At 28.9% G+C, this 17,628-nt stretch overlaps 3 protein-coding genes and 1 long non-coding RNA gene across 8 annotated transcripts; 2 read left to right on the forward strand and 2 right to left on the reverse strand.

The window, feature by feature from the left end:
* Window positions 1-2,304: 2,304 nt before the first annotated feature.
* On the forward strand, window positions 2,305-4,996 carry LOC133319015 (uncharacterized). Its single transcript, XR_009752723.1, has 2 exons — window positions 2,305-2,602; window positions 4,374-4,996. It is a non-coding gene; the product is annotated as an uncharacterized LOC133319015 (long non-coding RNA).
* LOC116779794 (tRNA-dihydrouridine(20) synthase [NAD(P)+]-like) lies at window positions 4,971-7,046 on the reverse strand. The gene is made up of 6 exons (XM_032674242.2): window positions 6,754-7,046; window positions 6,426-6,564; window positions 6,008-6,340; window positions 5,583-5,870; window positions 5,350-5,509; window positions 4,971-5,280 (listed from the first exon to the last, which is right to left on the reverse strand). The coding sequence occupies exons 1-6, from the start codon at window positions 6,905-6,907 to the stop codon at window positions 5,002-5,004; spliced, it is 1,353 nt and encodes a 450-aa protein (XP_032530133.2). The 5' UTR covers window positions 6,908-7,046; the 3' UTR covers window positions 4,971-5,001.
* Window positions 7,047-7,401: 355 nt separating this feature from the next.
* On the forward strand, window positions 7,402-9,359 carry LOC116765317 (COP9 signalosome complex subunit 9). Its single transcript, XM_032654765.2, has 3 exons — window positions 7,402-7,595; window positions 8,945-9,017; window positions 9,106-9,359. The coding sequence occupies exons 1-3, from the start codon at window positions 7,527-7,529 to the stop codon at window positions 9,141-9,143; spliced, it is 180 nt and encodes a 59-aa protein (XP_032510656.1). The 5' UTR covers window positions 7,402-7,526; the 3' UTR covers window positions 9,144-9,359.
* Window positions 9,346-17,298, reverse strand: LOC116779779 (transcription factor Dp-1). Of its 5 annotated transcripts, XM_061520838.1 has the most exons (12): window positions 17,202-17,298; window positions 16,845-16,948; window positions 16,486-16,607; window positions 16,072-16,120; window positions 15,570-15,655; window positions 15,220-15,413; window positions 13,671-13,839; window positions 13,167-13,379; window positions 11,445-11,593; window positions 11,263-11,345; window positions 11,101-11,184; window positions 9,346-10,239 (listed from the first exon to the last, which is right to left on the reverse strand). In XM_061520838.1, exons 2-12 carry the CDS (start codon window positions 16,891-16,893, stop codon window positions 10,079-10,081), a joined length of 1,359 nt encoding a protein of 452 aa, XP_061376822.1. In that variant the 5' UTR covers window positions 16,894-16,948; window positions 17,202-17,298; the 3' UTR covers window positions 9,346-10,078. The 5 variants fall into 5 exon arrangements, with proteins under 5 accessions (XP_061376822.1, XP_061376834.1, XP_061376830.1 ...); XM_061520850.1 differs by lacking the exon at window positions 16,845-16,948 and having other exon boundaries at window positions 17,202-17,271; XM_061520846.1 differs by lacking the exon at window positions 17,202-17,298 and having other exon boundaries at window positions 16,486-16,602; window positions 16,845-17,179.
* Window positions 17,299-17,628: the final 330 nt, after the last annotated feature.

Here is a 17,628-nt window from a genome sequence, read left to right on the forward strand (position 1 = left end):
TAAATGGCACAACTTTTACATTAATTTTTTTATAATAAAGGGCCTAAATGACACTGATTATTATTTTCGTCTTGCAATTTATAAAAAGCCATTAAATAAGTAACAATCTTAAGAAAACATTTCCATGTAACCTTCTTAAGACGCCGTAGTTTAAAACTGTTTAAAAAATATATATTTTGTTCAATCAATTTTCTAGGTACTATAGGTATTAACTTTTATAGCATTTTAGATAAATATTTTGTATATATAGTAAAATCAAAGGAAATAGTATAATCGTAGTTAACATTCTTTTTTCTTTTAATTAATGAACAACCATTACTCGAGGCAACAATTTATGGATTCGCGATTATATTTTAGACTGAATAAATTTTAGAATTGACGTATTGGTTAAGAGAATTTCCATCAACTTTATGGCAATGTAAAGCAGAGTTGACTACGACTACATACTATAGAAAATTAATCTATAACTATGAAAGCTTTCATACATATTTTTGGATATTATCGTCAATTTCCACATCTCCAAAAATTAATCAAACGTAACCTTTGTCAATTCATTCAGTAATTTCTACTTAACTGAGTTCTGAAATAGAACAGAAAAAAATGCTAATCCAAGCGCTTGAACGCCGCAAAAAAGTTAAATCATTATAAATTTTGTTCAGGTACACTTTTTTTGATATTTATACTATAAATATAAAGTGTACTTACTTGCGAAGAATTGTTAAAACGATTCTTATTTTATGTTTGTATTGTATATTGATTAATACGGGTATTTAAATAAATTTTAACACATTTTCCATTATTGAAAAAAAAGTAATTTTATAAAACCTTTACCTAATGTGATACCTATAATTATAGTTTAAACCTATTGTTTTATTCTCGATACGACGCTCCGTAAATTTCTTACTATTATAATTTATCGTTATATGCGGGCTTCTACGTAAGTAGTTATAATTCATGTCTCTTTTATCCATTGCTTAATCAATTAGGTAACTAATAATATAAATATGAACAATTAAGTAGATTCTCTCGTAAACTTTTCCGAATTTTGTCTTTACTGAAATTAAACAAATATCTTATTAAGGGTTAAATAAAATATGATAAATTTAAAATAGTTTGCATATTTTTCAATTTGTATCGTATAAAAGAAAATAATCTTATTTTATTTTAAATTGTAAAGAAAACTAATTTACAATCAATTCATATCAACAAATACTATTCAAATCTTTTTATTATTGAATATTTGTAGGTTTACATTTATAGTCATCCGGATGACAAGAAGTTCTCATAATTCCCAAAAACCCATGTCCTTAAACTATTAAATTTATTTAAGTGCGAAATGAATAGATCATCTTAAAAAAAAGGCTTCTGAAAACTATAAAACGATTTTTACTTTTTAGTCAGATATATTGCAACAACTGTTTCAAAAGGTTTTAGGTATACATCACAAACAATTAAACTACGATTTTGATATATCTCAGAGAAAAAATGAATTACGAATTGTAATTTTATAACAATTAAAAAGGGGTTTTTACTGTAAGTTAAATCCCGAAATATTTTTAATATTGATTCTCATTTATATTAAAAAATCATTTTTCATTTCTCTCATTTTTTATTTGGGTATTAACAGCTTTTATTTCAATATAATATTATGACTTAGTTTTCTTATTAGAACTACAGATATAAGAATGAATTTTTGCTTACATTTTCTTATAGTAAGTCCATAAAATTCTCATAGTATATCCCAAAAACAAAAATCGTATTAGATTTTTTTAATTTTCAATAATACTATCACATACGAAATGTCAGAGAAATAAAATATATAACGTTATTACCGTTAAAAACCTTTTGCTTATTAAAACTATGTCAGTGAGTGTTTTTAAAACCTGGACTTATGAGATTATTTGAAACCAATACCATGAATCCAAAGCATTAACATAATTGAATAAAATATTGGTTGTCTATGATTTAGTGTTTCCACTTTCAGAAACTTAAACTATTTTAGGAAAAATACGCATATATTTAAATAGCCAAACGTAGAATATTCTAAAAGTATTTTAATATTGAAACTCTTATTTATTTATTATTAACAATTACTTTTATAATTAGTCTAACAAGATGTAAATTATTAAGAGCTAGTTATCGAAACAGAAAAAAATATATTTTCAATACTTTTTTATATCTTTTTTGAATTATGCATTTCACATTATTTCACATGTTAAGAAATATTTTACTTGTTTTCTATATTTTACTTTAGGGAATTGTTTTAGAATTTCATTTGATATTATGGTATATTCTTAATAGATATTAATATCTTTATAGTAACATTGTTGTAAATAAAACTAAACTGCTCAAAAGGACTGGTATCCAGAGCCGTAAAAACATTTACAAAAAAAAACTAAACTGTCAACATTTTGAGACGTTTATGACAGTTACTGTTTGTTACAGCAATTTATCAATTCTTAGTTGTTATAATAAAAGTTAAAACACTTCTCAGGGCTTCGTCCTTTCCCTGACTGGCAAAAAAGGTCGTGGGATGCTTAAAACTTAGGGTAAAAAGGTGATAAGGTCTGTTGTGTTGTAGACCCCCCCTTACAATTCAGTAGTAAGTATATCATTTATCGCTTATGGACTTTTCTAATACTGTTACTATTAATACTTATATTGGGATCCTTGTCATATACTACCAGGGTGTGCCGCTGGATCTTGATGGTTTATTATAATTTTCTTCTTTCTTTGCTATCTTCATTCTCATACCCTAGAATATAATTTACTTAAGAAACAATCATTAGACCTTCTCAATAAACTCCTATATTCCACTGTCTTCTTACCTATTTTATATGTTAATTATAACCTTTCATGGAGACCATATTCAGGTAACCTTTTATGTAAACAAAATGAGTTGAAATCAGAATTTAACCTAAGTCGGAATTAAAATTGTTAGATGACATAAGAATATCTTTATTTATGGAAAAACACGATGTTTTAATAAACAATCTTAAGTTGTTAATTTCAAAATACAATATTGTCCATATATTAATAATTTCGTGACTATTGAGACATCAATAGAGCAATTTGTAAAAGTCTCATATACCTTTCATTCTAGTAGTAAAAGTTTCTACAAGATTTAATGATTCAACCAAAAGTAAATTGATTGAACTAGTAACATCAAAATTAATTAGATTGACCCAAATTGCAGGCCAAATTTATTAAATATTAGGTATTTTAGAGGTTTTTTAAACAGCTTACTGGTTAGAAATAAGGACTGTGCTATAGGCTAGCACTTAGTATAACTGGATAATTTTTTCATCAGAGTAATCATATCCCAAGAGATCATTAATCTATCTCAAAAATTCTGTACTAAAATAACCTAAGGTATATTTTCCTTAATTCCATGTACACAGTCTCCTAATCTTTCGAGTGTTAAACACTTAGATAATATTAAACTATTTTTCATTCACATCCCTATTCTTATATAATGCATCACCTCCAAAATCATTTTTTTCTTATATGTCATCAGTGTCTGTTTCCAGCACTTGCATATTAAATTTCGTGACCATGAAAACTTAAAAAAAAAAAACTAGTAAATGAAAAGCATTAAATGATTCGATCCCTAAATTTTGAATGCCTTGCTATCTTGAGATATGATATTGAAGAAATTTAAGAGATATCTTCCATCTGTTTATGAATTTGCTAAAAGAAAGTGAATTGTTTTTCTATGCTCCTTTTTTTTAAATAACGTTTGTGTATATTTAAGGTTGTATAGCATCCATTAATAAAATTAACGAAATTCCTTCAGACCTGTAGTTTGGGCAACTAGAACATGCCGTTTTATCTTAAGCGGTGATTTTAAAAGACAAATGTATCTTAAATATGTATGATATGACAAAAGTTTGAAGAGGTTTTGAAAGCACTTACTTGATATTGTCTAGGTTGTGGGGAAGATCTTACTCAATTTGGAAAGATTTTTATTTATTGCACAGTCCAGTATTGTCCCTGGCCTTGATTCAGACTAATAATAAAGCAACTTTATACATGATTGAGAACACTTAACTGGCCAATGAATGTGTCATTTAATTCCAAATCGTAAAAATGTTCCAAAACGAGTCTTGATCTTTTCCATTGGTAATATATTTTAAAATATGTATACCGTAAACTTACATTAGTCTTAGGCTTCTTTGAGACTTTGTGTTCAATGTTTGCTTTTATAAAATTTCTACTCTATTAAATATTGGCTGTTGTTAATGTTTGATCCATAATTTAATTGTATTAGATTAAATTAAAATTATTTTATTATTCGAGTTCTGTTTATATGACATATTGAAATGAAAAAGTTGTGATATATGACATGAATACAGCTATTTATGTTGTTTTAGATACACATTGGAGTTGTCAAAATTAAAGACCGAAACATATTGATTTAACCGTAAAATCGTCCAACTTCTTCGAATTTTCGCCGTGCTTTGTGACACTGGTGGAATGTTACGTGGATATTTTAATCCAGATAAAAATAATAATTAAAAAGTTGAATAAAATCTGTAAGAATAAATACGAAGATTGTATGTAAATGAAATTAGAATTATTGATGCATAAGTTAACAGCAATCGTATCACATTGATCTTAAAAAAATATATATTACAAGACCTCAGTGAAATACAAGAGCGAAACTCGTAAGTGATGGATTCTCACAAATATACCATACCCGTCCTACCGACCATTCAAAACGTATTGGAAGATATTTCAGTATCAAATGTAAATTTGAATGAAAAATTAAAAATTGCAAACAGCGATGACATACTACATGACACCTATAAATGTTTTTTGAACTGCAATCACCTACAAAAGGATTTAATAAGACAAAACAAATTAAATAACAAACTGGAACATTTGAATAAAGAACTTGTTAGGAACATAGAAAATATGAAGAATCAACAGTAGAGTTATACATTATGGTAATTAAAATTAAATTAATGTTATTGAAATAAATAGCTTTTTTAATTTCACTTATTTGATTATACTTCCAAGCTTTATTAACTCTTCTTCTGTTATTAATCCTAAATGATACAAAGCCACTAAAGCTGCCCCTTGTTCTGCAAACTTTTTATTCTTTTCCCAAAATGTTGATGTATATTTCTTCCCGTTTAGTGTTAATATTGAACGAAATAATTTCTCAACTTGATGTGTTTCATATGTTGGTACTTTGTAACCATTTTTACCAACCCAAGCATGTAATTGGGATTTTGGTAAATTAAGATCATTGTAGTTCGCCCGAATGAAGCAGACCTGAATAAAATATAAATTATAAATATTGAATAAGGGTAAAAAAAAAAACAAAAATAAAATATGGCAGACCTTCATCTGGAAAACATCGTTCAAATTAATATCTCCACACTTTGCCTTCTTGTTTGGAGGCTCTAACTCATCTGGACAAACTTGCCACCTTCCTTGAATACCCAATTTCTGGTATTCACTTTGTTTGTTTCTACAATAATCACCTAAGTCCCAAATTTCACTAAAACAAAACTAATTGTTAAATATAAAACAATGAAAGATTATTTCAAATCATTTACATATTATACACTAACCATATTTGTTCTAATGTTTGGCAATCTAAAAATTTTCTACCCCTGGGTGTGTCTTGTAATTCTCTTAGTATGTTTTGTACACAGTACTTTGTATTTGATGGTGAATTGTCAAATTGTACTGCAAGTTTAAGGTATTCCCTAATGACTTGGTCCATATCTAACATTCCTTCCTTCCTGAATATTGAACAATTCCATTCTGCAGCTCGGGCTATCATTACACTCTTACAACCAGTCATTTCCTTAAACTTCAATATATCAGCATATTTTTCTATTTCTTTGGAACCACCGCTGAAATTTTAAGAGAACATTAGTAATATAATTTATAAGTAAACAAAGTGTTTATGAATTATAACTTAGATTAACTTGTTTTGATTTATTAAAATTTATTTTTTATAGACAGCACTGTTAAATGCCCAATCACTTACTTAGCTATAACAGGTATAGATATGTTTTGAGATACATATTTTATAATGTCATGGTGTACTGCATGCTGAGGTCTTTCGTCTCTGGTCCTGCCATGAATAGCAATAGCTTTAATACCTGTTTGTGCTAATTTTTGAACCACTTCAAGTGTCTTCTCTTTTGTATCTAAAATCCTTATTTTGCATGTTACAGGTATTGATAGATTTTCAACCAAAGTTTTCAATATACAGCATGCTTTATCTAAATTTTGCATCAATGCTACTCCCATTCCTCCTTTGATTGAAAATTCTTTTGGGCAGCCCATATTGATGTCGATAGCTGCTACATCTTTTTCACTAAAGTATAAATGTAACTCTTAATACAAAATCAAATATGCCAATTAATTAAAAAAAAAATACTACAATATAATTTGATACTAACACTAGTTTAGCAACCTTCAAAGCCCTATCAGGACTGCATGTGCCAAGCTGGAGAACAACTTTTTCTTTTTCTTCCTCACTTGCACGAAAAACTATGGTCCCATCCGTTTGATCAACAAAATCAACTGTATGTAGGATCTCTGTAAATGCGTTATAAAAATAATTAGTAACAAAGGCAGATAAACACAAATTACCATTATTAGCATAGGTAGGCACAACGAGTATCATACGTAAGTAGTCCCAAAGATTATCATAATTAGGCATATATTTTAAACACGTAAACTATATTCATGTACATAACGTTTTGAAGGGTTAGTTACAAAACATACCATTATACCTGCGTTTAGAACGTAAAAATTTCCAGTCAATCAATTCTTCAGAATACACTATATCTGCACCAAAGCGTAGAGCTAACAGACGCATGGGTAAGGTGCCAATACGAACCATAGGAGCAAGTATAACCTTATTTTCATAGGACAGCATTTTCACAAGAGTAATTTTAATTGATAACAATTTAAAAATAAATTATATATACGTCATTTCGTAAAATACATAAGATTAATTTTAATTATTTTATTATTTATCGTTCAACTTCTCTTCAGTTTTGACATATTCAATCCGTAGGTCCACATTTAATGTAATGGCGTTCGTAAACATACAACAATATTTTTTAAACTCATCATTTTTTTGCAAATCACTTAAATCATAATCATAATGTCTATTTTATCATCAAGGTATATAACTATGATAATTTCAGTAATTTTTCTTTAAAACTATTGAGCTTCTTCTTGTTATCAATCAAATTCAATACAGATCCACATCATTCGTTTTTTAATTTTTAAGTAAAACTATTATTTTTTAGTACAAAAACATTTAGTATATTTTGAAATGCAAGCACGATTATTTAAAAAAAAATGCATTTACGTTTTTTTTTTGTGATTTTAAAACTGAAGATATAATCTGTTCATAAACAGATTGTCACATTGACATAAACATCTTTAATGTAGTTGGAGGAACGCACTGTTTTTGTTACAACTGAATTAAATTTAGTTAGTAATAGTTTGTTATTTTTGCTCGTACTCTATAAAATTTTGTGACAAAAATGAAACCAACGGTAGCTGCCGATGAAATGTTTCCCGAAGGAGCTGGACCTTACATGGATTTAGAAGAAGTATGTGTTAGTTATTAACAGTAGCGATCTCAACGTTACAAAATACTGGGAACTTCGTCTCTTAAACTACTCTTGACAATAAACACCCTTATTAGGTCTAATTGATGCCCATAACTTCCGTTTGTTCGCATATATAGAATTTGATATTGTCCATACCGAAAGTATGAAAAGGGACATGACTCGTTTATTTCAGTTAATTAGGATTTTAAACACATAATTGTAATCACCAACTTTCTTTATGAGGAATTAACTTTATCCTTTTTATTTTACACGTTTTTATTATGGTAGTGTTTCGCGATTCATTTCAAATAAAGTTTCATTTAAATAAATTATTTTACTGATAAGTTTTACGTGATAATTTGTTTATATTTATTTAATTAATATTAATTTGGCTTTAAAGGCCATCAGAGCTCTATAAACACCTAAGAGTTTCCAAGAGATGTATCCTGGGGAAATCCCATGATGAAGTTGTTACATATTTCCGAAAAGACAAAGATGCCCCAAAGTCTGGACTTCAATTCTATATGCAGTTTATGATAGGAGCACAAAGTAATAGAGTAGGGTTAGGATCAAGCAAGAAGGCCCAAGATATATTGAAGTCTTTTATTCAGCAAGAGGAGAATGATAAATATAAGATCCATGCTGCAATTAGTTTAGAGATGCAGAAAGTGTGGTGAGCCATAGGAGAATTTTACAACCCATTAGCACTAAAATGGCGCACCTTAATTCATTATCGGTCGCCGTCATTGCTAAAATTTTATCTCAATGCGTTCTAAATGACTCTCCCAGATCAGAGTAATTTAGTAAGATGGGGTAAAGGTACCGAAAAAACTTGCTATATCTGTGAGAAAGCAGTTGGAACTGCTAAGCATTTGCTGGTGGGATGTAAGGTACTCCTGGATAGCAGTCAATACTCGTAATACAATATCTTTCGGTAGCCACAGCGCAAAGGGAAATAGCCAAAAATGAGCAATCAGTAGGTTTTGTGAGAGAAGGCAGTAGGGCTACAAAATCAAACGTCAAGCCTTACTCTAACCTTAAAGCGGCTCCGGATTGTACTATAATGATGGATACGTATGAGAAACAATACAAAATCCCAGAGGATATTTGTGCGTCGTCCTCCAGACCAGACATATTTACGTATTCGCGAATTGTACAGCGCGTTGTGATAATAGAGCTTACGGTTCCTTAGAAAACCAACATCCCTAAAGACCATACCATCAAGTTCAATAAATATTACGAGCTCACAAACGAACTCACTCGAAATAGAAAGAAATTATTATAAAAAACTTATCAGTAATACAAGAATGTTTCTAGTCACTTTACAACAGAACTGTCTTATATTGCAGGCTGGCGGTCCTTCCAACTTATTGATAGATTTGGCTGCTAACGAAAAAGCTGTTCATGTTGATTTTTTTAATGGTAGTATTACTTTACTTTTATTCGATGTTAATGTAATTGAATATATTTATAAATGTATTAATTTGTTAAAAATATTCTCTTCTTTCAGATTTTGAAGATTTGTTTGATGATGAAGATTTAAAGTAAGCCTAGGATTAAAGCAAAGATTCTCATTGTACTGTTTTATAATTAGTTAAGTTATATTAAATCTAGTTTACGGTTCATAGTCATTAAATTGTATAGTGTTTTTTAATCCAGGATTTAAAATATAGCTGCTTTCAAACACCAAATACATCTCTGGTAGATATGTGGCCTGACTATATGGAGAGGTAATGGATTAAAAATATACTTCAATAATTAAAATCTATTTTATTTCAATCTTTTAAACAAATTCCAAATCTAAAATATAAATTATAGATTTGCTAAAAATGGACTCGAGTTTTTAAATTTAGATATACATAAGTCATTTTATCTTGTGCATTTTTTTTTCCTAGTAATTTTATCAAATAATAAGTTTTCAGGGAAATACTTCATTCATGAGATCATGTTTTATTAAAAAGTACTTTAATGAATCACTTCAATTTTGTCATCAACTAATAATATGCGAAAACAAATAAAATATTACCATATAACATAGGTCAAATACTAACAATAAACATATGTAGCAAATAATATTTAATAAAAAAAAACTTCAGCTACAACATACTTTAATTATTTATATTCAAACTGTGTCATCAGCCGAAACATATTCTATTTTATAAATATTGTGAATATTATGAACAAAAAATATATATACATATATTTTCAAAGTCACAAGTTGTTCAACATTTGAAAAGTATATTTTCATAAGAACTAATAATTTCAGAAATATCAGAAGATAAATTTATAAAACGTGAGCTTGAGCTGAAAAAAAAAAATACACATAATTTCAGAGCCCTATCTACTAGAATGCTTACTGATGACACAAAATATTACATTTAATGTATTATACAGGAGTGACACAACTTTGTGTCAACTATGAAGCCGTAAACCTCATTTCTAATATTAAAAATTGATATTACAATTACTAGAGATGATTGTTGCTAGACATCCACATCACTGCTGTCTTCACTATAATCATTACCATCTTCTTGCTCCTCTCCTTCTGCTTCACCCTCTAATGCCTCTTCATCGGCACCAAGTTCATCTACATCTTCATCGTCAAGGATATCAGCAAGAGCATTACTCGTTCCCCTACCCATTTCTGTAAAATTATAATGAAGCTTGTTTATATATTAAGAATAAGAATAAACTCACAATGAAAATAATACAACTTTAGCCTGACAATGACAATATAAAATGGGTTGCAATTAATTGATTACTTAGTTTAAATTAGTATTTATAAATAATATATGCAATGTGCCGAATACCAACACTGAACAATAGAACTTAATTAAACAGCATTCTAACTAACTAAAATATTATAACAGTAGAACTTTGACAAAACATAATTACATTTACCTTTGTTTTCAGAATTACATAAATACATTATATTCACAAAGCTCATTATATAATAATACATTCATTTTTGATATGATTACATGTGACATCAATCATTACCAAAAAGAAATGGAGTACCTCAACTATAACAATTATTAATATCAACCAATTAGTTTATTTTGTAAATTGTTATCAATCTGTTCTACTTTGAATGGTTCAAAAAACTAGACTTATTTTTCTTATTACTTTATTAAAATTATAGCTTCTAGAAAATTATAGATATTCATGAAATAATAGTCTATTTTTTTGCACTTTTAAGGTAAGATTTCATGAAAAAAGTCGCTAGTGACAAGGTTTAATGAAAAAAATATTATTCATATCTGAGTGGAAAATCAGCTAAGCTCCGCCTAACTTAATATGTATAACATTACATAATATTTTCTTTACTTTAAGTTATCAAAAGATGCTAAAAATTGGTCCATTGGCAGATTTGTGTATAAAAAATTATACACATATCTGTGGACACAAAAATGCATGTTAAAATATTGTGTATACAAATGACGATTATCTATATACATTTATTGATACTTAAAGTTAATTAAAAAAATATATATTTTCAACTTACGTTCTACATAACTTTCTAAAGATTTTGGTACCATACTTTTGACTTTTTCGATTTCTTCCTCTGTACACTCTCCCTTGTCTAATCCTGTAATACACAAATGATTACATTGTTTAGTATAAATAAGTACCATAAGCTTTAACAAGTAGTACTGTCAATACTTACCATAAAGAAGTCCCATTCTTTTTAAAATATCAATGTCATCATGAATTTGAAATCTCTTATTAAAATTAAACATATACTCCGTCCTGAAAACATATTATTATAAACATATACCATTTAAAAAAAAGTTGATAAATATTTTGTTCATTATTTAAAAAAAAAACTATATTTTTCATAGCACTCACTTATCATTAGAGATGCTACAATCAATCAGTGCTTTGTCACTTGTATTTACAACTATAAATGGCAGGTGGATTGCTGAGGATGGTGAAGGTTTTATACCTTTATTTTCAGCTTCTTTATTTCTTTCTATTAAACTTTTGAATGATATATGCTGAAAAAAACAAAATTGGTTATTAGTTTCTGATATAAAATTATCTTTCAATCTAAAATTTACATCACTTCTCCTTCTAAATATATAGAATATTTTACAAATTTGATATGACTTGTTGTAGACCCATCAGAGAGAGGGTTCTGTAAAAAAAAATCTGACTCAAAATGATGCTGTGTTATTTTTTAAAGTATTTTATAATATCAACTTTAAGCTTGCATTATTTCTAAATCTATTTATCTTATGGTGACCTAAAAAATATGAATTTGCTGAAACATTTCAAAGCATAGAGCAATTGCTGGTCACTAAAAAGGCATAAGTCTTGACTGCATAAGGAACTAAGTATCTGGAAGCAGAAAACCCTGTCTAGTGGTAAGAACTGCTCTCTCAAAACCAATGAAATCAGTATCATTTAGTATAATTAAATTTAATGTAGCTAATTTAAATAGTTGTTAAGGCTTGTATTAGGATTCTTACATTCTATAGACAGTTATATGGCCACAATAAGCTAAAGTAAGTTAGTGTCTTAAAAACTCACATTAATCCCTAGTCCCTACTAATATTATAAATGCGAAAGTTACCCTGTCTGTTACGTTTTCAGGCCTAAACAGCTGAAATTATTTTGATGAATTTTGGTAGTGATAGACCGAACCCAGGACAAGGACATAGGCTAGTTTTTTTATCAATCCCGAAATGACTCCTGTTAAATTCCACACCATATTTTTGTGTCGTGATATCTACCCATAATTCAAATAATCAGCTTATAAAATATAATCCCAACCCCGAAACTACACAGGTAGAACTTATGAAGTGCAGTTTGGGTTCAGTGGTAATAGATTTTTTTCAATTTTATTCAAATCCCGGTCACAATCCCGATCCTAAACGGGTGGAACCATGAAGTGCAATTCGGGTTCAATGGCCGTAATAGCAGAAAACAACTCTGATGTTCATGCGGACGGACTCACGGATGAGTCACGGATATTATAAAATGTTATACCAACAAGATTTTAAATCAAATACTCCTGTAAGTAATAAAGAAGTCCTGAAAATTCTCAAGTTCTGAATAAAACTGAAAAAGCAGAGGTTCAAGTTTTCAAAAGACATTTTACAACTATTATATTTAAGGATGAAGTCATGTTTTTCTTCATGACCATAACATGCCAGACTAATAAGAGATGCTAGCCATGTGTCTACATTTACAAGGTATTTTTATAATTTTTTTTATTTATTTAAAATCCAAAACTTGTTATAGTCTGCTATTATTGGACATTCCAAAAGTGAATTGGACAGCTATCACAACTCAGACAAGGTTAAATACATTGTCAAGAACATCAGTGCCCTTGATATGACCCTACCAATTTCTAGTGACTTAATAATTAAAAGTAACTAGTACAAATTATGAAAGGTCAATGAACCAATTCGTCTCATCTGTGTAATGTTTGACAGATAGTGCAATATTGTTATCTAAAAATTGGTTCTCACAAGTCTTAAATGGTGTTGATTTACAAAGATCAAAACAAAATTATCTGGGAATAAGTTGGAACTATTATAACACAATGTATTCAGATTTTGTTACCTGTAATATAAGTTCTTGTAATTGCTGTGTTTTCTTCTGTATTTGCTCCACTTTAGTTTGTTTTTCTTTTTCAAGAGCCGAACATTCCTGCACCGAGTTAGTTGGAAGCCCTAACCATCGAATTTCTTTTTTCTCCTTTGATATAATATTCATGGCCATTAGTACATTGAGCGCGTCATATACTCTTCTCCTAATATTCTTTTGATCGTATTGCTGTAAGGGTAAGATTTTCTGAGTTACATTTAAACTAAGCATGTTTTCTTATCTCATGACCGGAAATATTGAATATATTAACGATATCGCTCACATTAACGTATTTTAATACTTTGTTTAGTAAAATTATTTAACAATTATTTAGGTATAAGAAGATAAAAATGGTAAGAAAAATGCATCGGTACTCTGTTATATGTTATTTTAAAGTTTGAAATTAGTTAAAGTAAAATATACATATTATTTTGTACTATTTCTATCATAAACAGAACTTTTATAGATAAGAATACATACTTGGCTATCAGCTGAACCGTGCATTCCTGCTGCAAATTCTAAAACTAATTCATCAGCCACTTCATTGTATGAAGTAAATCCTTTGTTTCTTACTTTTTCACATACTTTCATTGAAAAATGCCTAAGACCTTTGCCCACTTTATCTGCATGCTTACGTCTTTTCGTCGTGCTGAAATAATATAAAGTATATATTTAAAAACAGAATTAATAAATTTTAAAAACATTGCAAGTATTGAAAAGTGAAGATACGCCAAAAAAATAAGTATTATTTACATCTAGCCTCTACTTACTAAATCCTATAAAACTGAATAGATTTCACTTTTTTTTTTATCTCAGCAAAAGATAGTTAATTTATACATACAGTCACTGACCCACTTAAACTAAGCATAATGATCATTTACATTACAAAGCCAATGATTTATATTTGTTTTCAATAATTCTCATAAATATAAGAAAATGAAAAAGAAGGCAGTTCCCAAAACTAATTTAGAGATACAACTGAATGTATAGTAGTTTTTAGAACGATCCAAAAGAATTTCAAAATATTTCAACGAGTATAAGTAAGAAAATGGTATTATACGCCGCTAGTAATCTAAAATAGAACAAATAAGACGGGTATTAGGAACTCCAGCCGAAAGAAGTAAGGGCCTTCATGGCGGTTCAAGGTCGAGAATCAACGATAGCTCAAACTTAAAAATGGAACGTATTTTAATTTTTAAAGCAACACAAGCTATGCTTAAAACTTTTCAAATACAGCAGTTCTATTAGGGCTGGACTATCGGACGGAAGTCGGTATCATAGAAGTTATGACTCTTAATTGGACAAAGGGTCAAAGAAACTGGAGTGCAACACTACAGTTCTGCTACACGAGGTTTAGGAAGGAAACCAATTATAACGATTCTTCATTGTAACGTCACGCGATGATATCAAATAATGTCAAGGAATTTAAATAGACGAAAGAAATTTAAAAATGGTAGACTCTTAAATATCTGTTAATCCTGAATTAAAATTAACTCAAAGGTGTAATAACAGATAGGAACACCATGGACATGTGTTTAATAAATATCATTTTATATTGCATGTAACAAACAGTCCTTTTCAGTAAAAGATCTCAATTCAAAAGAGATCCTTAAGGAAGGATATGAAATACATGATTTCTATCCTGGATTAGATTAGCTCCAGTAAAATTTAGTATAACTTAAGTAAAATTAAGTTTATGACATTGTAGCGTGAGTCATCATCCACTAATACAAAAACACAAAATTGATATTAAATTTAATAGGAAGAAAGAATAATTTCACAATTTTTACCCCAATACATTCTCAAGATAAATCTACATTTTAAATTAAGAAGCCTGAAGTAACTTCTATGATTTACTTGAAACAAAAATATTGAAAGTCTCTCATTATGATCAAGAAGTTGAAGGCTTCATATCTTACATATATATGTCCCTCAATAACATATATGGGTGACATTCTTACATTAAATTCTAGTTTTATAATTCTAAGTAAACTATAACTTGCTAAGGGATGGCATAAGTTTCACTTACTATTCTGCAGGTGGATCATTGTCAGAATCATGTCTTCTCCGTGAAGCATGAGACATTATAGAATTACTAGATGTGAACCTCTCTTTGTGTCCCTCTACAGTATCCTCAGGCTCAGATTTTGTTACTATAGGCACCAGTTCTGGTGGTATGGATTGTATAACATTAACCTCACCTAACTGCCTTTGATTCTCAATCTAAAAATTTAAGGTTATTTACACAATAATTCAAGAAACATAAACAAGGTCTACTCTCAGCTCACTTCAATCAGTGAAATTTATTTATAGAACAACTCGAATACATATTATAAGGAATGCACATTAACAACTTTTTATCCTTTAGGGGAGACTTACATTATTTTCAATATTCACACTTGATTCAGGTTCAGATTTAATTCTTTGCAACCTTGCTAAAGTATCAACAGGTACTTGTACCAATTCTGAAAACCATATGACACATTTAGAAGGTTGAATGTAGGCTGTACAAAAAGTTGATCCTCTTGAGGTGAAAATTATCATACAAGTAGAGAGAAGTAGAAAGTTAAATCTGTGTGAATTGAAGAGGAAGTTTTGCATCAATAGTAGTTTAAAGTGATTAACTGATTTTAAAGATATAAGGGACTAAAAGCAATCACACCACATGTTTTATAACATATTTCACATTTATTTATAATTAATAAACCATAGGCTTTCATAAGAAGTGATAAGCTAGTGGATCTTCTATTCTTATTATATGAACTGTACTAGTAATGGCAGACAAATAATCTTTCTAATTGTGAACTTAAAGCTCTTAGGTGTTAAAGATTCATAAAAATAGTTTGTAAACTATATGTTTACACATAAAAATGAAGCTTACTTGAAGCACATTTGATGCCTGTAACCTGAATTGGTTGCAGAACAGGAGGCTGAAAATTGATATAATCTGAATTTTAATTGTTTTAGAGTTATATTTATAAAGATTACCTACAATAAGCTATATAAGGTGACATAGCATAGTTACAAGTTTATTAATCAACAGAAGAATTTATGATTCAAACATAAAAGGGAGTTCACTGTATTATTGAGCATTATATTTCATTTTTTTCTAATATTTTATTATGTATTATTATTATGTATTTATTTAAAATACTAGTGGGGGAAAGTCAACATATAAAGAATGAATAGTGAACATAAATACAAAATTTTATGTTGAACTATATTTATGAACAATCCAGACCTGTGAGGGCAAGTGGGCACATAATGTTATTTAGTTAAAATATTGAAAACATACCTGAGTATTTCCTTCAACTGAGGAAGATAATTTAAAAACCTTCACAGGATTTTGTTTTAATTTTAACTGAGCAATGGGTTGGGTATTTGTATTTTGAACTACTTTAACCATTTGGGGCTGTCCTAAAACAGAGTTTGTGGTTGTTAAAACTGCGTTTATAATAAAGAGAATTAAAAATTATAAAGCAACTAGTTATATGTTTAAAAAAATGAAATGGAGTAAACACATCTGGCCGATCGTAGAGCATTGAAATAAAGCTTATAAATAGAACGCCCAGTAACCATAACTTGAATTTAAGATTAATAAAGGAAAAACCAAAATAAATACTAAATGAGAATCAATCTAGCGTCACTACTAACCATTAGCGTCGTGAATTAGGAAATTTACTATACTAGTATTCTGGGACATTGTCGTAGACCTTTTCGCGATTGGGTATCCATTTACATATCTCACTAGGGAATTTCTAAGGATGAACAAATAAAAATAAACTATTTAATTTTATCTAGCATGGTCAAAATGGCGACAATATTTAGGATAACTTTGAAGGTCAGAATTGTAATCGCTAATCCTCTTCAAAATAAAACACCTATAATAAACAAGACTCGACCAGTATTTCACTAAAAACACTTTAATATAAAATAGTAAATATAGTAATTAACTACAAAACAAGCACGCAAAGAAAACATTGACAGTGCAGCACCGGTCTCAGAATTTACCAGCTGATTGGGTGACGCTGTTCACGTGTACTCAAAACCAGAAACCCCCGCCGGATTTATTTCCGGAAAAGGCGCGAAACGGATAGTGATTAGTGACATCTGCCGAAGGACGAAACAAAATAACAATTCACAGATAAAACATATTTTCTGGTCATACATGAAGACCGTTTAAAGTTACGTAATTAAATGGATTTACAACCATTTAAATCAATATTTATTATTTTTATACACCTTCTTTTAATTAGATTTTGCCTTCTATATCAGTAATTTGTTTTCCATTTCCTTGTTATTCCGCAATAATCATATTAAAGAATACGAGGTTATCATTTAAAATTACAAATAATTTGGTAAAAAATAATATAGAAATTTTAATTTACGTTTAATTCGAAATTAGGAGCAATGCTTTGTATATTTTGCAAACAGTTTA

This window comes from Danaus plexippus, chromosome 2 (assembly GCF_018135715.1).
Source record: "Danaus plexippus chromosome 2, MEX_DaPlex, whole genome shotgun sequence".
Lineage (NCBI taxonomy): Eukaryota > Metazoa > Arthropoda > Insecta > Lepidoptera > Nymphalidae > Danaus > Danaus plexippus.